Source organism: Mytilus trossulus, chromosome 8, assembly GCF_036588685.1.
Source record: "Mytilus trossulus isolate FHL-02 chromosome 8, PNRI_Mtr1.1.1.hap1, whole genome shotgun sequence".
Taxonomy (NCBI): domain Eukaryota; kingdom Metazoa; phylum Mollusca; class Bivalvia; order Mytilida; family Mytilidae; genus Mytilus; species Mytilus trossulus.
Window position 1 is genome coordinate 9,608,302 of NC_086380.1, and position 21,923 is coordinate 9,630,224.

General features: G+C 31.2%; 1 protein-coding gene and 1 pseudogene across 1 annotated transcript; both read right to left on the minus strand.

Moving 5' to 3' along the window:
- Window positions 1-4,157: 4,157 nt before the first annotated feature.
- LOC134727317 (complement C1q-like protein 4) lies at window positions 4,158-10,551 on the minus strand (annotated as a pseudogene).
- A 2,492-nt stretch (window positions 10,552-13,043) lies between these two features.
- On the minus strand, window positions 13,044-21,452 carry LOC134681641 (complement C1q-like protein 4). The gene is made up of 4 exons (XM_063541295.1): window positions 21,253-21,452; window positions 18,036-18,136; window positions 16,221-16,436; window positions 13,044-13,176 (listed from the first exon to the last, which is right to left on the minus strand). Exons 1-4 carry the CDS (start codon window positions 21,437-21,439, stop codon window positions 13,066-13,068), a joined length of 615 nt encoding a protein of 204 aa, XP_063397365.1. The 5' UTR covers window positions 21,440-21,452; the 3' UTR covers window positions 13,044-13,065.
- Between the last annotated feature and the right edge of the window lie 471 nt (window positions 21,453-21,923).

Here is a 21,923-nt window from a genome sequence, read left to right on the forward strand (position 1 = left end):
TGGCAGTCAGCAGGGTTAAAGAACATCAGTTGTTCGACCTGTTAGTCAAATGCGTTTTGTTTAAATATACTTTTTCACTTTTTTGGTCTTTTGGAAAATGTTGTTTGTGCTGTTTTTAGACCGTTCTACAACGAAATTTGTTTTACATGCACACGTATAAAAATTGCGGTTTTTATCCAACGCAATCATAGGTTTGAACGTAGTTTTCAATTTAGACTCGTTTATATTTTTTCGTTTGGGCTTGTATCATATTTTCCCTCCGGTTTATATGATCCATTCATCCTATATTGACTCTTAAAATTCAAGAGTATATTTAAAAAATGAGGGTACTTTTTCTAAAAATGAGGGTACTTTTGATATGGCTTTCCAAATACCGTTTCGATCCCTAACATCACTGAAGAGACATTTATTGTCGAAATCCAGATCTGGTGTACTCAAAACATATTGACATCGTATGTTTGTGGCATATCATCTTGGCCACAAGTTAATTTTTATCTGTTTAGTATTAAATTTATTTTAATATCCATTTTGTTACATCTTGTGATCAATTTTATTTGTCAATCGCCAATGGCAGTCAGCAGGGTTAAAGAACATCAGTTGTTCGACCTGTAATTCAAATGCGTTTTGTTTAAATATACTTTTTCACTTTTTTGGTCTTTTGGAAAATGTTGTTTGTGCTGTTTTTAGACCCTTCTACAACACAATTTGTGTTACATGCACACGTATAAAAATTGCGGTTTTTATCCAACGCAATCATAGGTTTGAACGTAGTTTTCAATTTAGACTCATTTATATTTTTTCGTTTGGGCTTGTATCATATTTTCCCTCCGGTTTATTTTATCCGTTCATTCTATATTGACACTTAGAATTCAAGAGTATATCTAAGAAATGAGGGTACTTTTTCTAAAAATGAGGGTACTTTTGATATGGCCTTCCAAATACCGTTTCGATCCCTAACATCACTGAAGAGACATTTATTGTCGCAATCCGGATCTGGTGTACTAAAAACATATTGACACCGTATGTTTGTGGCATAACATCGTGGCCACAAGTTAATTTTTATCTGTTTAGTATTAAATTTATTTTAATATCCATTTTATTACATCTTGTGATCAATTTTATTTGTCAATCGCCAATGGCAGTCAGCAGGGTTAAAGAACATCAGTTGTTCGACCTGTTAGTCAAATGCGTTTTGTTTAAATATACTTTTTCACTTTTTTGGTCTTTTGGAAAATGTTGTTTGTGCTGTTTTTAGACCGTTCTACAACGAAATTTGTTTTACATGCACACGTATAAAAATTGCGTTTTTTATCCAACGCAATCATAGGTTTGAACGTAGTTTTCAATTTAGACTCGTTTATATTTTTTCGTTTGGGCTTGTATCATATTTTCCCTCCGGTTTATTTTATCCGTTCATTCTATATTGACACTAAGAATTCAAGAGTATATCTAAGAAATGAGGGTACTTTTTCTAAAAATGAGGGTACTTTTGATATGGCCTTCCAAATACCGTTTCGATCCCTAACATCACTGAAGAGACATTTATTGTCGCAATCCGGATCTGGTGTACTAAAAACATATTGACACCGTATGTTTGTGGCATAACATCGTGGCCACAAGTTAATTTTTATCTGTTTAGTATTAAATTTATTTTAATATCCATTTTATTACATCTTGTGATCAATTTTATTTGTCAATCGCCAATGGCAGTCAGCAGGGTTAAAGAACATCAGTTGTTCGACCTGTTAGTCAAATGCGTTTTGTTTAAATATACTTTTTCACTTTTTTGGTCTTTTGGAAAATGTTGTTTGTGCTGTTTTTAGACCGTTCTACAACGAAATTTGTTTTACATGCACACGTATAAAAATTGCGTTTTTTATCCAACGCAATCATAGATTTGAACGTAGTTTTCAATTTAGACTCGTTTATATATATACATATATATCTTTGACGACCAAGACTATTTTGATTTTGAAATTATCAATTTCCTCCAGAAAAGTAATACTATGTAAACTTTACCTGCATATGGGATATATATTCACCAACTGATTCGATATTCAAGAGCTTACAGTTGCTACTAGGACTTTATAAAACGTCGCTAGTGTCCAGAAATTTCATGAACCAGTGGTATGTCAAATAATGTTTCGTTCTCTTTTGTTTTTTTTAGATTCATCGGAAGGTAACAAGACCGCGCTAATATCATCTTAAGAACATGTTACAGTATTCATTTATTTGTCTTTTTTATTACTTTTACTGTTTAATCTGTTTTGATAATACTTTTACTGTTTGATCTGTTTTGATATTACGTTTACTGTTTAATCTGTTTTGATAATACTTTTACTGTGTCATCTGTTTTTGATAATACTTTTACTGTTTAATCTGTTTTGATAATACTTTTACTGTTTAATCTGTTTTGATAATACTTTTACTGTTTAATCTGTTTTTGATAATACTTTTACTGTATAATCTGTTTTGATAATACTTTTACTGTTTAATCTGTTTTGATAATACTTTTACTGTTTAATCTGTTTTGATAATTCTTTTACTGTTTAATCTGTTTTTGATAATACTTTTACTGTTTAATCTGTTTTGATAATACTTTTACTGTTTAATCTGTTTTGATAATACTTTTACTGATTAATCTGTTTTGATAATACTTTTACTGTTTAATCTGTATTGATAATACTTTTACTGTTTAATCTGTTTTGATAATATCCATTTGATGTGGCTCTGTACACGACACTGTGTTGTTGTGCTATAGTATTTTTTTGTATGCGTGTCTTAATTTTTGCTGATGTGCTTGGTCTATATGCCTTTTGGTGTTTTCTTGTTACATATGACGTTGTTCTGTACTTACACATCCCCTCATTTTGTTTTTGTGCTATGGTAATTTATTGTATTCTTGTCTTTCATTTTTGCTTATGTTCTTTGTCTATATGCCTTTTGGTGTTTTCTTGTTACATATGACGTTGTTCTGTACGTACACATCCATTCATTTTGTTTTTGTGCTGTGATAATTTTTTGTATTCTCGTCTTTCATTTTTGCTTATGTGCTTTGTCTTTATGCCTTTTGGTGTTTTTTTTTGTTAAATATGACGTTGTTCTGTACGTACACATCCACTCATTTTGTTTTTGTGCTATGGTAATTTTTTGTATTCTTGTCTTTCATTTTTGCGAATGTGCTTTGTCTATATGCCGGTTTGTTTTGTACACACTTTGTTGTCAATATAATGAAATTTTATGCAAAATTCATACAAGTGAGAGGTTTAGCTAGCTATTAAAGTAGGTTTTATCCACCATTATGTACATAAGAAAATGCATGTAACAAGTCAAGAATATCACAGTTGTTATCCATTCGTTTGATGTGTTTGAGCTTTTGATTTTATCATTTGATAACGGCCTTTCTGGTTTGAGTTCGGTGTTTTTGTTATTTAACTTTTTATTAATGAATCATAGCTCGCTGGACATATTAGGGCATTTTAAAGTATGGAGAATTTAAGGAGTCCTTCACAAGCTATATATGTTTGGGCGCTTTGCGGTGTCATAACAATATATTTGGGAAAATGGACATGTTCAAGAGAAGGATACGTTTCTGAGTATAGCATATTAATAAACAACCTTCAACGGTAGGTACTGTCCAATAATTTATCTTTCTATTATTGTCAAACATCTAGTAACTGTTCATATGTTTAGATTTCGACTCTTTCTTGAAAAGATGTTTGTTGTTAGGTTTGATCGTTGTTATGAAGCTATTCGGTATGGTTCTCACACATGTTTGACATATTTGGGAGCCTTTACCGTTAGTCCCGAAGTGTATTATATGGAAACTATATTAAAAAGAATTTCATCACTGACTATTGAAGTAAAGAAATGTATTGTATTGAATAACTATTTATAACAATAAAAACTGCTCTTGTCTGATATTCATATCTATTATTTTTTAATTCTGTTATTTATAAAGGCAACAGTAGTATACCGCTGTTCAAAACTCATAAATCCATGGACAAAAAATAAATCGGGGTAACAAACTAAAACTGAGGGAAACGCATTGAATATAACAGTTTCTAACGAGCTCAATATCTGGAACCATTCCTCTTCTATAGCAAAAAAACCCTATTGAATGGATGCAGTGATCAATTCGTCAGCGTCAACTAGATTTATTCCAAAGGAAACAAGATCCAGCCCGAAAACGTATGATATGTGTTGCCATCCAGTTGTCCATCTCCAGTGTTTCCCGTTCTTATCAATACATGGTCACTGTGGTTTACCTGCATTTGGAAAAAAATGTCGTAAATTTATAATTCAATAACTTTTCAATCTTTTTAAAGATTTGTTTTCTGCTTTTTTCAAATAACAAAGCATTTATAGACATAATAAGATAATAAACTAGAACAACATCCTTGTTTAAAAGTATTTCAATGCTGTTTTATTTTGATATGGTGTTTTTCAGGACAAAATAGAGATAATCATTCGCTTTTGCGACTATTTGATAAATGTTTTTCTGCAGTTCAGGAACTAAAACATTTTATTTGTGTTCGCATGAAATAAGCAACTAATTAAAATTAAATCATGTTTTATTTTTCTCATAAACTAAAGAGTGCCTTAACTACGGTACTCCGTATCATATATGACACCAATAAGGACATCTCTTATGATCTCGTGAACAATGTCATGCAATAAGTTGTTAAATGTCAATAAAAGATAATAGTATGTTATAACAAACAGCGATCTATCTATACCTTATGAACAACAGTTTGTGTATCACTACCGTAGTCACCACTGGCCCCTGCGTCCAATAATGTGTAGGCATAAGGAGTGCCATTAACAATCAATTCTGTATTTTCCCAGTTTCCATTTCCCACTGATGCTGTCCAAGTAAACACATAAATACCAGTCATGGGAACAGTAAATACACTATGCCAACATTATACGAGGAGTTGGTATCCAAAATAACCTTTACGTGCGGATGGTTATTTGTGAGAGGAGAGGGGTCTTCGAATAAGTCTGGGTAATCATGTTATCGCTTAGTTAAAATTTTTTTATGAAAGACTATATTTAAAAACACCAATAAATATCAGTAATCAGCCGTACTTTTCCATGCAATGATATAATTTTAAGTAAATTTTTATAAATATAGTTTTTATTTATAATTATACAAACTAAGGTCCCATAATCATTCGATATGAGTGCATGTCTTTTATGAAGTGTACTTCGAGTTACATTTCTTTGCTGAATAATTACGAAGAGCACATTTTTGTTGAGATGCCAGCTCAATCCTTCTTGTAGTGGAAGTTTTTAACGACCTTGACTGGCTATACAGCCCTTACACGGTCTTTTTTCTTTGCTCTTTGGTCTCATACGCAATTTTAATCGACCGTTTGTGATGATGTCTGTGTTGGTAATACATTAATGTATATATATAACTATTGGTTCGTATGACAGATATAAATTGATATATAAAATAGCATATTAATCTATTGCAATAAAAATTCATAATTTCTAATAAAATTTTTAGATTTAGCTAACAAAGTCCTTATATTTGTATATAGTAACATTCATTTATAGTGAAAAATTGTTTAAACAAGGAATTAGCTACAATTACAATTTGCTTGCCAGTCCCTCTCTGTGATCACACATAGATAACTCTGGCTCATTTCCCAATCAATCTTTCATGAAGGGAAGATAATTAATGTAATTTTCATTCATAGTCTATTTCAAAAATGATAAACAGTTGTTTATATTGGTATGTAAAAATTTAAACGTTTCAAATTTATGAAATTATATTCGTACATCAATTGTTTTGATACATCATTATTAACATTATTAAAAAAATTAACCTGTTAAGGGGAGACAATACTCGTATAACTTTTTCGAATTGGCACATAATACCACGGAATGTCACTCTTTCATACAAATGGTACATCCATATAATTAATTAACAGTGAAATCGTGCTCCACCTTCAATGATGATTCTGAATTATAAATATAACCAAAAGTTGTTAATCTATAGATAGTGAAGACTTATGAAAGCTAACCCACTGTAAAAATATTTCTTTGCACTTTTTTAAAACTTCCTTAGAAAAATTCTCGAGCCACTTGACTTTCATAGCTCAAAATTAACGTTTTTACAGAACATTTGAATAAAGTAGTTACAGATTATTCGCTTCTCAAAGTGAAAGACGCAATAAAAATCGCATGTTTGCACAATCTTACCGAAATACGGATTTAATTAAGTCCTGAACATTTTGACATTTCTTCGTATATTTTTTTTTTTTATCGAAAACCGGTTTTAAGGTGGTACCTAACACTACAGGGAGATAACTCTGAAAAATCAGCTAAACGTTTTAATTACGTTGCGTTGTTAAGGGAATATAAAGCTTCTCAATGATCAAAATCACTCTCTGTCAAACTGCTATGTAACCAGTGAAATTTTTCTGATAAAACGGTTGGTTCAAATTTTTTGAAACTTTTATATTTTTGTCAAAGGATCAAAGTAAATACTTCATCAAAATTTTGTGAAAATTAAACGAGCCAAATTAATTGTAGTGAAAGTGTTGGGTACCACCTTAAACACATCACAAGTACGTGTTAAGATCCGACTAAATAGCTATTCACCGATATGGTCAGGTTAAATTGCTATGTAAAGGCCATTGTAATATACCGCTGTTTGAAATCCATTAATCGAAAAAATGAGAGAAAAAAACAAGTCTGGGTTACAAACTAAAGCTAAGTGAAACACATGAAATATAAGAACAACTACGACATAACAGAAACGAACATTAAATAACAATGGCTATTTTCCTGAAATGGTACAGGACATTTTAAGAAAAAAACTGGTGGATTGAACCTGGATTTGTGGCATGCCAAACCTTCCGCTACCTTCACGATGTAAGATCGAAAAAATCCCACCAAAACAAATCTTGTTATTTTCATAGTAAATAAAATATCCTTTCTGATTTGATGCATGAAAATTCTCTGACCTTTAACAAGGGGGTTTATTACTTCTTTACACAAAAGAAAATCAACAGCTTTTTATCGATGGATGTCATTAAAAAAAATTCAATTGGTTTACACATTGACGTTAATAGTTTTGAACTGATAAGGATAAAAAAAACATGCATTTGGTAAATACTGACTTATTTTGTCAAATATTACAGCTGCGTGATGGCCTAGTCCAGTTAAATGCTTTGTTAGTTGAGTTGAAAATGCAACTTCAGTTGGGGAGTACTGTCTCTTCTGAAGTGACACATGTTCTGTGGTAAATTTTAACTAGAACACACCCGCGAAATCGCGGGCATTCAGAGCGTATTTGAAAGGATGTAAAGTGTTGTAGTTATTTGGTAAAAGATTTAATGACTTGAGAATTTCAGGAAAAGTATCAAAATTCATAGGTACTTGGGGACAGGAAAATGGTTTTTTTAACCCTCCTCTTTTATTTCCAAAATTCCCATTTTTTGTTTTCTATTAATATCAATATGAACATACATTTAGTGTACACGTCGATTATGAACATTCCTGTAATTCAGTGGTTCAGTGATATTTGTTTTTCGTTCATTTTTTGTACATAAATAAGGCTGTTAGTTTTCTCATTTGAATTGTTTTACATTGTCATTTCGGGGCCTTTTATATCAGACTATGCAGTATCGGCTTTTGCTTATTGTTGAAGGCCGTAATGTAACCTTTAAATGTTAATTTCGGTGTCATTTTGGTCTCCTGTGGAGAACTGTCTCATTGGCATTCATACCACATCTTCTTATTTTTGTTAAACATTTAGTGACTTGAGAATTTCAGAAAAGGTATCAAAAGTCATAGGTAATTTGGGACAGGATAATTGTTTTTCTAGCCCGGCTCTTCCTTTTTCCACAAATAAAATCCTTTTTTTTTTATTGTTCACTATTAATTTTAATGACACATGAATAATTTTAGCGCTTATCTGTATATTATGAACATTCATTAAAAGGGGGTCGGGGCAGAGGCGGGTTTAGGAACCCCTCCCCTTTTCTGGAAAAAAATTGATTGCTTATATAGGGAATCACTGAAGCATGACCGGAGCGGGCCCCTCTTATGCAGTCAACGGGCCCCTGCGTATGAAAATTTCTGGATCCGCCACTGCGGAGGGGCCCTGATACCAATATCCTGGGAATCCCGAGGTTCTGAATTTATTTTACAAACTAAATACCTCGACATCCCGAAATTCGAAAAAAGAAATCCCGGATCCCAAAATGGTCAATCCTGAAACACCCGTTCCAGACGTCCCGAAAGTGTATTTTCTTTTTACAGTCAATTCTCAGTTTAATAATTGATCCACAGCGGTCATTGATATATTATACAGACCCACTCTGTTCAATTAACTCTGTGACCGCCGTGGATAGTAAACTTGAAAATGATATCAGACAGAAAATACACTTTATTCCTAGTATATGTATTTGTTTCAAAGTAAAAAGAAAAACGCAAATCGGAGGTCTTATCTGACTTAAATTTCGTCCAATGACGGATATAAGACAGAAAATACACTGTATTCGTAGTATTAATGTATGTTCAAAGTATACAGAAAAACGCAAACCGGAAGTCTAATCTGACTTACAATTTCGCCCAATGACGGAAACATATCCGGACGTCTTTTTTCTCGTTTTCCATCCAAAATAACTCAATCTGAATAATCATATGAATGGATGACAAATGCGATTATGCACTGTACCCATAGGACACAGAGGCATGATGATTAATTTATTGTGGAAAGAAGAGAAGCGACACCCAAAATGAGGTCTTCTCGTTTAATAGTATAGATAAATTGCAAAAACAAACAAAATTCACAAAAATGCATTAACAAAAAGAGATTAGAATAGTAATAAAACACCACAAAAAATACAAATAATTGTTTAGACAGTTAAATCCGATACTTAATTTCATTAATAAGCTATTTCTTCAGAAGAAACTTATTTTTTCATATGTTTTCCAGATCAGGCAGCTATCAATATTAGGTGAAACATGTCTAGCTTGTTATACAATACTCTGCACTATTCAGGCTTTTCAAATATGTTCAAAATGAAAGTTTTGGAAATTCAAAATTTTATATAATAAAAATTTCAACATTAACAACTCAAATTCACATGACATCAACACTTACTCCCCGAAAGCTTTAAATTGTAGCATTTACATTCACAGGTTTTCGCCTTTTTTTCTCCATTTGAAAGTTTTTTTTTGTAGAATTCTGATTTTTTTGTATTGAAGTTTTTGTTTTACATTGGTGCTTGCCCTATGATGCTTTCTAGTAACCTTTATGGTAGAGTCGATGCATCATTTCGTGTTTAAAAATGCATTTGCCATTATAAAAGTACGAATGGGACAGGTGACAGGCTCACATGTATAAATTAAGAAATGCAAAGCATAATATGCAGCTAATCTAAGGGAATGGTCATCATTTATCACCCGAGGGGGTCAGTTCAAATTTTCACATCAAAAGTTTTGTTGGGAACTCCCGCCCCCCCATTTTTTATGAACCACATAATGACTCCCCCCCAACCCTAACCTACACACAAAAAAAATATCTATTAATTAATAGTGGGTAAATAATTGTGAGAAGAATGTGGACATTGACACTATCTGTTACCGAGTATGCATGGCAGAAAGAGATTTTCCCTGATTGCAGTCATTTTCTTTTGATTTCTCACTGATTTTTTATAGTTCATTCTACATTATTATAAGTTCTATCATTTCATATTAGTAGTGTAAACATAATAATTTGATAAAAATAATTTAGTTTGTCTGAATGGTACCAGTCATTGATAACTGATATTCTCTACATATTTTGAAATATTTTTATTGGATAAAGCTCAAAAACTATAATGTAGTTTTATTATATTTCTTTGATGTTCATACTAACATTCCATGTTCTTTGTTTTGAAGCTGATAGAACTAATTTTGGTTAATATTTTTCAGTTTAATTATACTTTGAGAAAACCAGCCTGAATACCTGAAATACCACATTGATTTTTTGTGTTTTTTTTTCTTTTCTGAAACACGAATTTCTGACACATGCAAGAAGAAAAAAAAAATAAGCATTTAAATGAAAAAAATATAGATCGCAATTTAACTCGAATGTTCGTGTACAGAATGAAAGAAAATGTATCAATGCATGTAATGCCTTTATCAAAATTTTAAAGTTTTATAAATGTTTTGTGGATTTTAATTTTCTAATCATATAGTTCTAGGAAGTGCAACTCATGGTTCTGGTCCTCCCTGCTTTAAATATGAACATGCATTATTTGGAGCTTATATTTATATCTATATCATGTATATATAGGTTTATAATTATAAGAACATTCAATTTCATTTCAATATGGAAATATTTTACAAAATTCTTGAGTGTACTGTTTTTTGTGTGTAAATGCCATGCTACCCAACACAATTATAGACCCTTACTTGAAACATTTTTTTTTATCAATAACTTTAAAATAATTTGATAAATTGATAATATCTATTTACAAATGATTTTTAGAATATACACACCTTTAACACTCCTACATCTATCCTAAGAAAGATCATCAACATGATTTTAACACTTTAGAAAAATGAAATAAACATGTTCAGAAACTTTTCATGGTTTATACAGTTTTTAAGATAAGTCCATTTGTAAATTTTCACATCCTGTGGATAATGAACCATAACAAATGAGTGATTAGATACACTACCAATGAGAGATGGGTCATCTGCTGGTGCTATACAATATCAAAGATTTTAAAATGACAGAAATTATTTAAGAGATTGCACGATAACTTCAATATCGTCAACAATTTATATACTTGACAGACATAAAAACTTTAATCGTGCCCCCCTCCCCCCAAGTAAAATAAAAATTCTGATGGCAACCTATCAGCTGTATTATATTTTTGGTTATGACCCCCCTAAAATGCACCGACATCCTCAGATGATAAATAATGACTTTTTTCTAAATTAAAAAAAATAATAAAAAAGACCAATACATTTTTCACAAACTTCTTTAGCATATTCTCTTTCTGTTGTTGTGATTTGTTGATTCGACTTTACGAGAAGTTGTTTTTAATTCTTCATTTAAAGCATTATAGATATATTGACGGCTGGATAGTTTTAAAACGAATTCAAATCATTTCACATAACATAGGTTGTACAGTTTTAGTCAGTTTCATTAGATTATAAAATAATAATTTTTATATTAAAATAAGAAAATGTTGTATGGCTTCCAATGTGACAACTCTCTACCAGTGAGCAACATGTGTGGAAATTTGTATTATAGGTCAACTATGTTTTATGACTAAAATCGGCAAAGATCCATCAAAACAACATTTGATATAAAAATTTAACAATACTTTTAGATATTGGGATGATTTATTTGCTCTCAATAAAGACGACTTCAGTATGCATACTAAAGAAATATATCTTGTTGAATTAACTGTAAATAAAGCCAATACTAACAATGACCACCGCACTTTCCTTGATCTTGATATCTATATCATTAACAGGAAGCTTAATACAAAAAATTATGATTAAAGAGATGATTTTTCATTTTCTATCGTTATAAATTATCCTTTTTTAGATGGTGACATTCCTTTGTCACTATCTTATCGTGTTTATATATCTCAATTTTTCGCTCGTGTATATAACAATGTATTAGATTTTAGCGAGAGAAATTCATGTATTACTGAACAATTATTACACCAGGGTTTTCGATATAACAAACTAGTCAAAACATTTACGTTCAGGTGTTTCACATCCAATCTTTTATGGTAATATTCTTAACAAAGCACAAACATGTCAATATTCGCCTCTAAAGCTAACAAAAAATGTAAACAGACTTATTAAGAAGGGATATATTTACGATACTGTTGTCAGGTCGTTAAAAGATTTTTTGACTTAAATACTGATTCACTTATAGGGTCTTTGCATCGTTAATAAACACATTTATTCTAAAATCAGTTGTTGGCATGAAACGGGTTATGTTCTTCTCATGTATTTCATGATGTTCTAATACTAAACCCCCAACAAGAGGGATTGTGCCTGATATTCATATAATGATTATAATTTTAATCGAGGGGTGGCGCTGGCATGTGAGTTACTGCTAGTAGTCTGTTGTTCTTTATGTATTGTCATTTCATTGATTTTCTTTTGTTTCATTTTCTGACATCGGACTCAGACTTCTCTTAAACTGCGTTTTTCTGTGCATTTGTTTTTCTTCATTGGCTAGAGGTATAGGGGGGGGGGTGTTGTGATATCAAAAAACATGTTTAACCCCGCCGCAATTTTGCGCCTGTAACAAGTCAGTAGCCTCTAACCTTTGTTAGTCTTGTATGATTTTTAATTTAAGTTTCTTGTGTTTAATTTTGAGTTTCGTATGACGTCCATTATCATCGAACTAGTATTCATATTTGTTTAGGGGCCATCTGAGGGACACCTCCGGATTCGCGAGTTTCTCTCTACATTGAAGACCTATTGGTGGACTTGATGCACTGCTAGTTTACAAATATAGATATAAACCACACTACCAGTGAGATCTAACGTGAATAAGAAAAAAAATAAATAACCAGCTATTCTTTTTAATGATATGCATACATAGGAACCTGATTTTCAGTAATTGTTGTTTGTTGATATGGAAGTGTTTCTCGTTTTTTTTATAGATTATACCGTTTGTTTTCTCGTTTTACAAAAGTCATTTTAAGGCCCTTTATACCTTGCTGTTAGTTGAGAGCCAAGGCTCCGTGTTGAAGACTTCACTTTGACCTAAAAATTTGTTTTATCTTTTACAAATCGTGACTTGGATGGAGAGTTGTTTCATTGGCACTCATGCCAAATTTTCTTATATCTATATATAATATATATTTAATAGGTCATGCGTATAACATGGAAAACCTGACACAGTTTTGTTGAATATACTGACATGTGTAGACAATATTCAAACAGTAAACTGACGGAACTGTAGTTAGAACTAAAACGTTTATCACAACATATTAATGCTTGCAATGATGGAAACACAAAGTGCGCGGGTGATACAGATGATTTAAAAAGTCCCTATCATAACTGTCAAATTGTAATTTATTCCAATGGAAACAAAATCCAGCCAGAAAATGTATCATACGTGTTGCCGTCTATGACTCCGTCTCCTATGGTACCCGTTCTTATCAATACGTGGTCCCCTTGGTTTACCTGTAATCAAAGAGAGAGTGAAATTAATATAAGAATTGCTTGAAAATAAAGATATATAAATGTTAGCATGATCAACTTTAAACTTAGAATAAACGAAAATAATTTATAATAGGTAAAAAGCAATTACATAAAATATAAATATGAAAAATTTTCGTTGCTCATTTTTTAACTTAATTTTCAACACGTTTTAGTAAACTTGCAGTTTTTACATGTTTATAAAATTAAAAAATACGGGAATAATTAATCGTTCTGATATTCTTTATGTTAGGCGAAAACTTTTATCTTGCCTCAGAATCTATCCTTCATATTCAGGCATGCCATAACACAATGGATGGACGTTTTTGGAAAGCGCTTTAATTCAATGTGGAGATATTTGGCATTCTTTATATAAAAGAGATACAAAAGACACTAAAAGGGACAGTATATATCAAAAGTGGAGAAATATCATATAGCACTACATGTATATATTGTGGCGGAATCTTTAATCAATAATCTGTGACATGTTGTGATTCGTCTTTGTAACATCATCATCATATGTTCGCCATTTCTTGTCGACACAATATGAAATTCAGAGGATAGCAGTTGAATCATATGCCATAATAGAATTATGACTGATGAAAAGGTGATATCTAACAAACCACGCATTGATTATGAAAATTAGGCCAACTTATTGAGAAAGATATAAAATATGAAAATATATGATGTTTATCACTAAAGAGCTGCATGAAACATGTAAAAAAAAAAAGCCAAGATATTCGATGAAATAAGTATCTATTTTACGGGGTCGTGTTGAAGAAGTATATTTTACTTTGAAGGGGAAAATCGCAATCAAAGAGCTGATTCTTTGCATTTGGTCGCATCGTGTGTGTGCAAGGTTTTTTGGTGGTCATGAATTAATACACCATATCCTATTTCTTTCAATATCCTGAATTCATGTTTTATGTGCTTTAGTCTTCCAAATTAATGATGACAATGTCATTTGTTTCTTATATCGTTTAGTGTTTTTGTAATCACTTCATAAAATCACGAAAACGAAAACAGTTTTCTGACGTCAATACTTATTTTGCGATGATATAAGTCTTGGAAAAAGAGAGTATTTTTTTCTTATTCATTCAAATCAACCCCTGAGATGTTTATGGGTTAATAATGTCATATTCAGAAGCACTACCCAGTCGGATAATTTAAATAACTATTTGAAAATATCTTAATATCAAGTTTAAAATTAATTATATTTGGGAAATATTATAAACAACAACACTACAAATACAGTTTTAGTTCACGTGACCCAAACGGCAAGATGAGTCTTGTGAGCCGTCGTTGTTAACATTGTCAAATACATTTTATTCTGAAACTACTAAAATATCATCAATCGTCACCTGAATGTTTCTTATGAAATTTAGTTCTAAATATGCATCCGTAGATTTTATCTATCAACAAACATGGTCGCTGTTTATAAAAATACACGTGGTGTAAAATGTATTTGTTTACTTACTTATACAATAGTGAGGATAGAAATGAGGAATGTGTCAAAGAGACAAAAATCCAACCACAGAGCAGAAAAACAGCCGAAGGCCACTCATGGGTTTTCAACACAACGATAACTAGTATGTCTCAAAAACTAAAGCAGTAAACTGACAATGATTAATTGATCAAGTACTGTCTGAAATTTTTGTTTGGAAATAACACAACCAAATTTGACTAAATGTTAATTAAATGAACTTGTTTTCAACAAATGTTAAAATGTTATGTTATTATAATGAATAACATTACAGACAACTGTGAATATTACTAGAACAATATTTAAGATCAATAAATAAGTCATCATAACCGATATCGTCAATTTACCCATTACAGCAGTTAATGCTCCTGCTAGATCCTTATTTTATACAAATGTTATGATTTATTGCAGAAACTACAGTAGATAGAGAGAAACTTTACATAAAATATGCTAAGCACATCTTAAGAAGCTGTTCAAATCACAAGGCATACACATGGACATAAATATATATAAGAAATAAACAAATAGTGTATGAAAGTTATATGAAATAAATTCAACTTATAATGTAGCATATTAATCTATTGCAATAAAAATTCATAATTTCTAATAAAATTTGTAGATTTAGCTAATAAAGTCCTTATATTTGTAAATAGTAACATTCATTTATAGTGGAAAATTGTTTAAACAAGGAATTAGCTACAATTACAATTTGCTTGCCAGTCCCTCTCTGTGATCACACATAGATAACTCTGGCTCATTTCCCAATCAATCTTTCATGAAAGGAAGATAATTAATGTAATTTTCATTCATAGTCTATTTCAAAAATGATAAACAGTTGTTTATATTGGTATGTAAAAATTTAAACGTTTCAAATTTATGAAATTATATTTGTACATCAATTGTTTTGATACATCAATAACAAAAACTGAAGTATATTGCATTGATTCATTTTGTAATTATTCAAAATTATATCAGAAACATAAACATAATTATTAAAAAAAAATGAACCTGTTTAGGGGAGACAATACTCGTATAACTTTTTCAAATTGACACATAATACCACGGAATGTCACTCTTTCATACAAATGGCACATCCATATACTATTAATTAATTAACTGTACAATCGTGCTCCACCTTCAATGATGATTGTGAATTATAAATATAACCAAAAGTTGTTAATCTATAGATAGTGAAGCCTATTGAAAGCTAACCCACTGTAAAAATATTTCTTTGCACTTTTTTAAAACTTCCTTAGAAAAATTCTCGAGCCACTTGACTTTCATAGCTCAACGTTTTTACAGAACATTTGAATAAAGTAGTTACAGATTATTCGCTTCTCAAAGTGTAAGACGCAATAAAAATCGTATGCTTGCACAATCTTACCGAAATACGGATTTAATTAAGTCCTGAACATTTTGACATTTCTTCGTATATTTTTATCGAAAACCGGTGTTAAACTAATCACGAGTACGTGTTAAAATCCGACTAAATACCTATTTGCCGATATGGTCAGGTAAAATTGCTACATAATAATGGTATGATTACCTTTAAGACAACAGTTTGAGTACCACTACCATAGTCACTACCGTTAGCTGTGTCCACTTTAGAATATGCATAGGGATTGCCATTAACAATCAATTGTGTCGATTCCCAGTTTCCACCTCCTACTGATACTGTCCAAGTGAATACATAAATACCAGCCATTGGAACAACAAATACACCATCGCCGCTATTATATGAGGCAGTTGTATCCAGAATAACCTGTAGAAAATGTGTTAAAAATGAACATTAAATGTAATAATTGTATTTGAGAATATTTAGAACAGTCACAAATTCAAGCATTTTTCAAAGTCCTTTTTTTAGATTTAGGTGGTATCAACTAGGTGACTGAAAGATATGTAAGCATTTTCTATATATCTATCTAAAAGTCTATATAAAAAAAGTTTACTTGCGGCACAGATGTTTTACCCGCACAAATGTACTCACTACATCCTTTTGTTGGTTCGTTCAGATTGATATTACTATTACCAGATACATTTCAATATTTTAGATATATAACGTTTGTCATACTCAGCCATGATAAGTGCATAAAATTTCCTGTACGACATATTGTGAATACAACGGAATTTTATACGGCTGTAATACATTTGATGTTTAGCTTCCTATAAAACCAGGTTTAATCCACTATTTTCTGCATAAGAGAGGCCTGTACCACGTCAGATATATGACAGTTGTCCATCCGTTTGATGTGTATCAGAACAATGGATTTTGCCATATGTAAAGGGACTTTCCGTTTTTTAATTACCTTTTCCAACTTTTTTTCTGCGAGTGTTGATGTGATATAATAAAAAAGTTAAAAATATCTTAATACAGCAGAGTAAACCAAAGGTTTCAAATCTCACATCACCGAACAAAAACAATATTTATTTCTTAATGAAATGTGTGTAATGAAAATCAACACAATGAGTTGTAATATCTACAATATGTGGGCAGAAAGATTTCCTTACACAGAAGGTTGTAATTCATTGTAAAAATGTATTTCAGCACTTACATAATCCTCCTAATTTAATGAAGAAAAAACAACACGTGTAAACTGACGTCAAAGTAAATCGATGACAGTAAGTTTCTCTAAGATGCACTGCTTAGAACTCTACTTATAATGACAGATGATTTATAAAAATTTGTTTCTCGTGTGCAATTTAACAAGAAAGACAAAATTTTAAACCCGAGAGAATAGACAAAATATCCAAATTGCCGAATACATATTAGTAGGAGGTAAAAACCCATGTTCAATCCATCATTTTCTACATAGGAAAATACCTGTACCAAGTCAGGAATATGACAGTTGTTATATAATTTTTTTTTATGTCTTTCAGAATATTAAATTATACCATTTAATAAGAGACTTTCCTTTTTAAATTTTCCTAGGAGTTCAGTATTTTACACTACAATCTGCCCAGTGTATGGAAAATCCATACATTGGTCGTGAATCTGTCATTGGTTATATTTTTTCTTGTTGACTAATTAAACATACATGCTTTTGCAATGGTATTATCCCTTTGTCAATGATCGTGATATCGTCATTACTCAACTGCAGCCAAGACTTATGCATTAATCTCTTTATGCAGGGCAAGTATTTCTGGACTAACCTTTAACACGAACTACACGAATGTATATCTAGTAAATGGTAATGCATTGCACGAACCAACCTTTACTGATAAAAACATTCGACATTAGATAATTTGCTATTTTTAAATTGAATTAGCAAACAAATGTATGTGTTAACTTTTTATATATTGCCTTTAAGTTCCATTGTGTTTAACTGATAACATTGTCAATTGTGAAAATAAATGTACTTACTTTGTTAAATATAACTGCTGCATGATGGCCTAGCCCGGTTAATTGGTATGTTAGTTGCGTTGAAAATGCAACTTCATTAGGAGAATTCTGTCTCTTCTGAGCTGGAACATTTGATATAAAAATAGATTTCAATTTTGCTTTCACATACACAATTAGATAAAATATTTTACAATTTTGCAATTTAGTATTTTTAAAAATGCTCCAGTAAAAAATGTATGTAAAAATTACATGTAAAATTAAGGTTAAAAATAAACAAATTGACAATATTGTAGAAAACAATAGAGATTAAACAATTTGAAAAAAAGTTTATAAAACATCAATAATAAACTATTTAAAAAATTAAGAAAACAACAACAATACAAAAAAACACAAAGAAAATAAACAAATAAACCAAACATATAAATATACACATGGAAAACACCAAATTTAAATTGAAAAAAAAAAAAAATACTCTTTATTTTTTTGTGTTATAATTTGTTGAAATAGAACTATTTAAATATTATTTAAATATCACCTGAGTTTAATCAATGAATATCGACTAGATAAGTTCTTATCTGCACATGCAGCTACTGTACCCGTAAACGGCAAAACAGATGTTTTTATTATAATTGTTTTCAACACTTTAAATAACCAAGTTTATAAAGTTATGTGATTCAAACCTTGAAATGGATCCTCCGCAACTCTTAACTGCAGCAAGATGGCAAATTTTCAGCCTGAGAAAAGCAGGAATGTCGCTGTGACAACCGCACGTATTGTTGGTCATCACCATTCCACTATAAGTCGTTTTGATAATAAAAATCAGGCAATAAACGATGCTAAAGATCTGCCGAGATCAAGAAGACCCCCTATACCATCTGCTAGGGAAAATCAAGCATAATGAAGGTTTGTCATAAGGAAACCTATTGCATACAATACAATCCTAAAAAGAAAGTGGTTGGCATACAGGAGCCTTTTATCAAGAACTGTTCGAGATAGACTCATTGCTACTGGTTATCGTGCGATAAGAACATTTTGGGACCTTTGTTTACGAACAGACACACAGTTGTCCGTATCCAAAATGTAGTGCAGAGCTCGCCAAAGTTGGAAATGAGCATCGTGGAGGAAGATCCATTGTTCAAATGGAATTCGGTTTATCTTCCTTGGCACGATCGTAGCCCGCGTTTGAACCATATCAAGCATATATGGGACACTATTGGGCGTAAAGTTCGCGAAAGGACACCCCAGTTCAAACACGTCATAAAATAAACAATGCCCTTCATCAGAAATGGTTGCTGCTACTTTAACAACAAATCAGTCAATTTAAGACAGGAATAAGAAGACGTTAAAAGGAGGTTATCCGTTTGAATGGAGGCTGCACACAAAGTACCAATTCTTTGGCGCATAACGATCAACCATGATGTGAACAATCATCTTAAGATTAAATTTGAAATGTCTGACATTGTAAAGTTCGACTACAGCAAAAGTTGTAAAATGCATTTTTTTGTACAAAAAACACTTCATTTTGTTATTAAAATTTTGGTTAGATAAATCATTTTTTCAAACATTATTGTGTTCGTTTAAATGCCCATGTTATCATAAACTATGTTTCAATATTATTTTACAAATATTTTATCATATTCCATCCAAACTAAGAGGCTGCATTTTCAAGTTTTAAAAATCTAAGGTGTTGCAATACTTTTTTCCATGTGTATATATAACAAACAACAAGGCGCCTGCGTATAAAAACGTAAAATAAATTCAGCAGTAAACTGTTATGATAGATATTTAAAATACATATATAAGTAAGCATAGTACGTGGTTGCTAAAGGACACAGTAGGTAAAGGCCTGTTCTTTGCCCCCTTATTTTATCATTTTTCAAATTCTGTTTTGGAAAGCTACATGTTATGTTTAAATATTCCCTTAGGTTTGAAATTTGTTTGGATGAACTTCAAAATAACCAATTTTAGCAACTGGGTGAAGTGAGGGGATAGACTTTCTGTTATTGTTAATGGGCAAAAATCGTAATTTTCCTTCTTTTGGAGTTTTTTATCCCCTTTTACTCCCATTCACCTCACCCATTTTCTGAATTTAATGGTTTTAAAGTTTATCCAAACAAACTTCAAACCTAAGGGAATATTCTAACGTGATAAGAAGCTTTTTAAACAAAATTTATAAAATGAGAAAATAAGGGGGTAAAAAACAGGCCTTATCGTACCTTGTCCTTTGATAGATGCTTTTAGTTCTTCTTTGTAAAATATTTATTTGATTGTGTTCTAATAGAGATGTTAAAAGAGTTATGACTGCTGTACCCCTACTTTACTTATCATATCGTTGTCAATATAATGGAATTTGATGCGACTGTCATACAAGTGAGAGGGGTAGCGCTATCAGGTTCTCCATTTGAAAATGTCTGTACCAGGTCAGGAATATGACAATTGCTGTTCATTCGTTTGATATGTTGTATCATTTGATTTTGTCATTTGAACAGTATAAAAAATAATTTTGATATTAATATTCATATATGGAAATTCAATTTCTATTTAAATAAACTCATCATAGATACCAGGACTAAATTTAGTATATACGCCAGACGCGCGTTTTATCTACAAAAGACTCATCAGTGACGCTCGAATCCAAAGAAGTTAAAATGGCCAAATAAAGTACGAAGTTATGTATAAATAAAACCATATCAATGACAATTCATGTCAGCACAAAAGTGCTGACTACTAAGCTTGTGATACTCTATGGGAAACAAATATCCACCAGCAGTGGCATCGACCCAGTGGTTTAAAGTAGAATTTGGTGTCTTTTTTGTGCTTCCCTCCTATCGATCGATAAAAGAGGACATGTTGCAAACACACTTTTTTGTATAAAACTATTTTACAAAGTACAATTCTTTACATATGTACACTAGAAACATTTAAAACTGGAGATTTAAAGAATGATAGCAAAAACTAGCATAAGGCCCGTGACCCCTTATTTGTATTTGATTTTTCGAAAGTATTTATGAAAATTTTACTGATCTTTAACCAAGAAAATATCTGTTCACGAACATTTAGACACCACAGTTATTCAAAATAAATGAACGTGCGTTACTACAAATAATCGTTTAATTACATTTAACAAATTCCCAACAGCAGTATTTCAAGTAGAATAATTAAGTAATCACATATTTCTTAAATATCGCACTACTCGACATATATCAGTATAGTTTCTACTTCATAATTTCATTCAAACCTTGAGTTGATCTACATTCGGTAATTTCCACATTCAGTCTTCTGATATCAGTTTGAAGTTCTTTGATAACAGACTCCAGTCTCTGTAGACGTGTTTCTGTGTGTTTGGCATCTTCATGCGAGAGTACTGGACTTGTTGGCAAAAGCAATATAATCATCAAGTAAATCGGAAGCATAATTTTATTCATTTTCCTTTATCGTTTAAGTATGGCTCAAAATGAAATGTTCTTATCTTAAGTAAGACAATAATGTAAGGTTATAAGATAACCAAAATGGCAAGGTGATATAATTTGCTGACTCTACACTTTCATTTTATTATCTTAATGTGCTTTATATTGGCAAAACAAATCTATATCCCCTTAACATGCTTAATAAACTTAATTGCTACCTTGTCAAAATCTTAGGTCAATGTTACAGGTTTTCACAGCGTTCATGGTAAGGATCTTTTGTAGAACTTTTATTTTACTTTAGTCACATTTTAGTGTAGACATGGTATAGATGATGTCTCATTTGATGTTTTAATAGAATCTTAGCATAAAATAGAGTAAAAAGAGGTAAATTACGAAAGTGCATGGATATATAAAGAAATGAACAGACGCGTAAATGCAGTTCATATATATTCAAAATAATGATAAGAACATATACAAAACATATATACTCTTTTCACAAAAT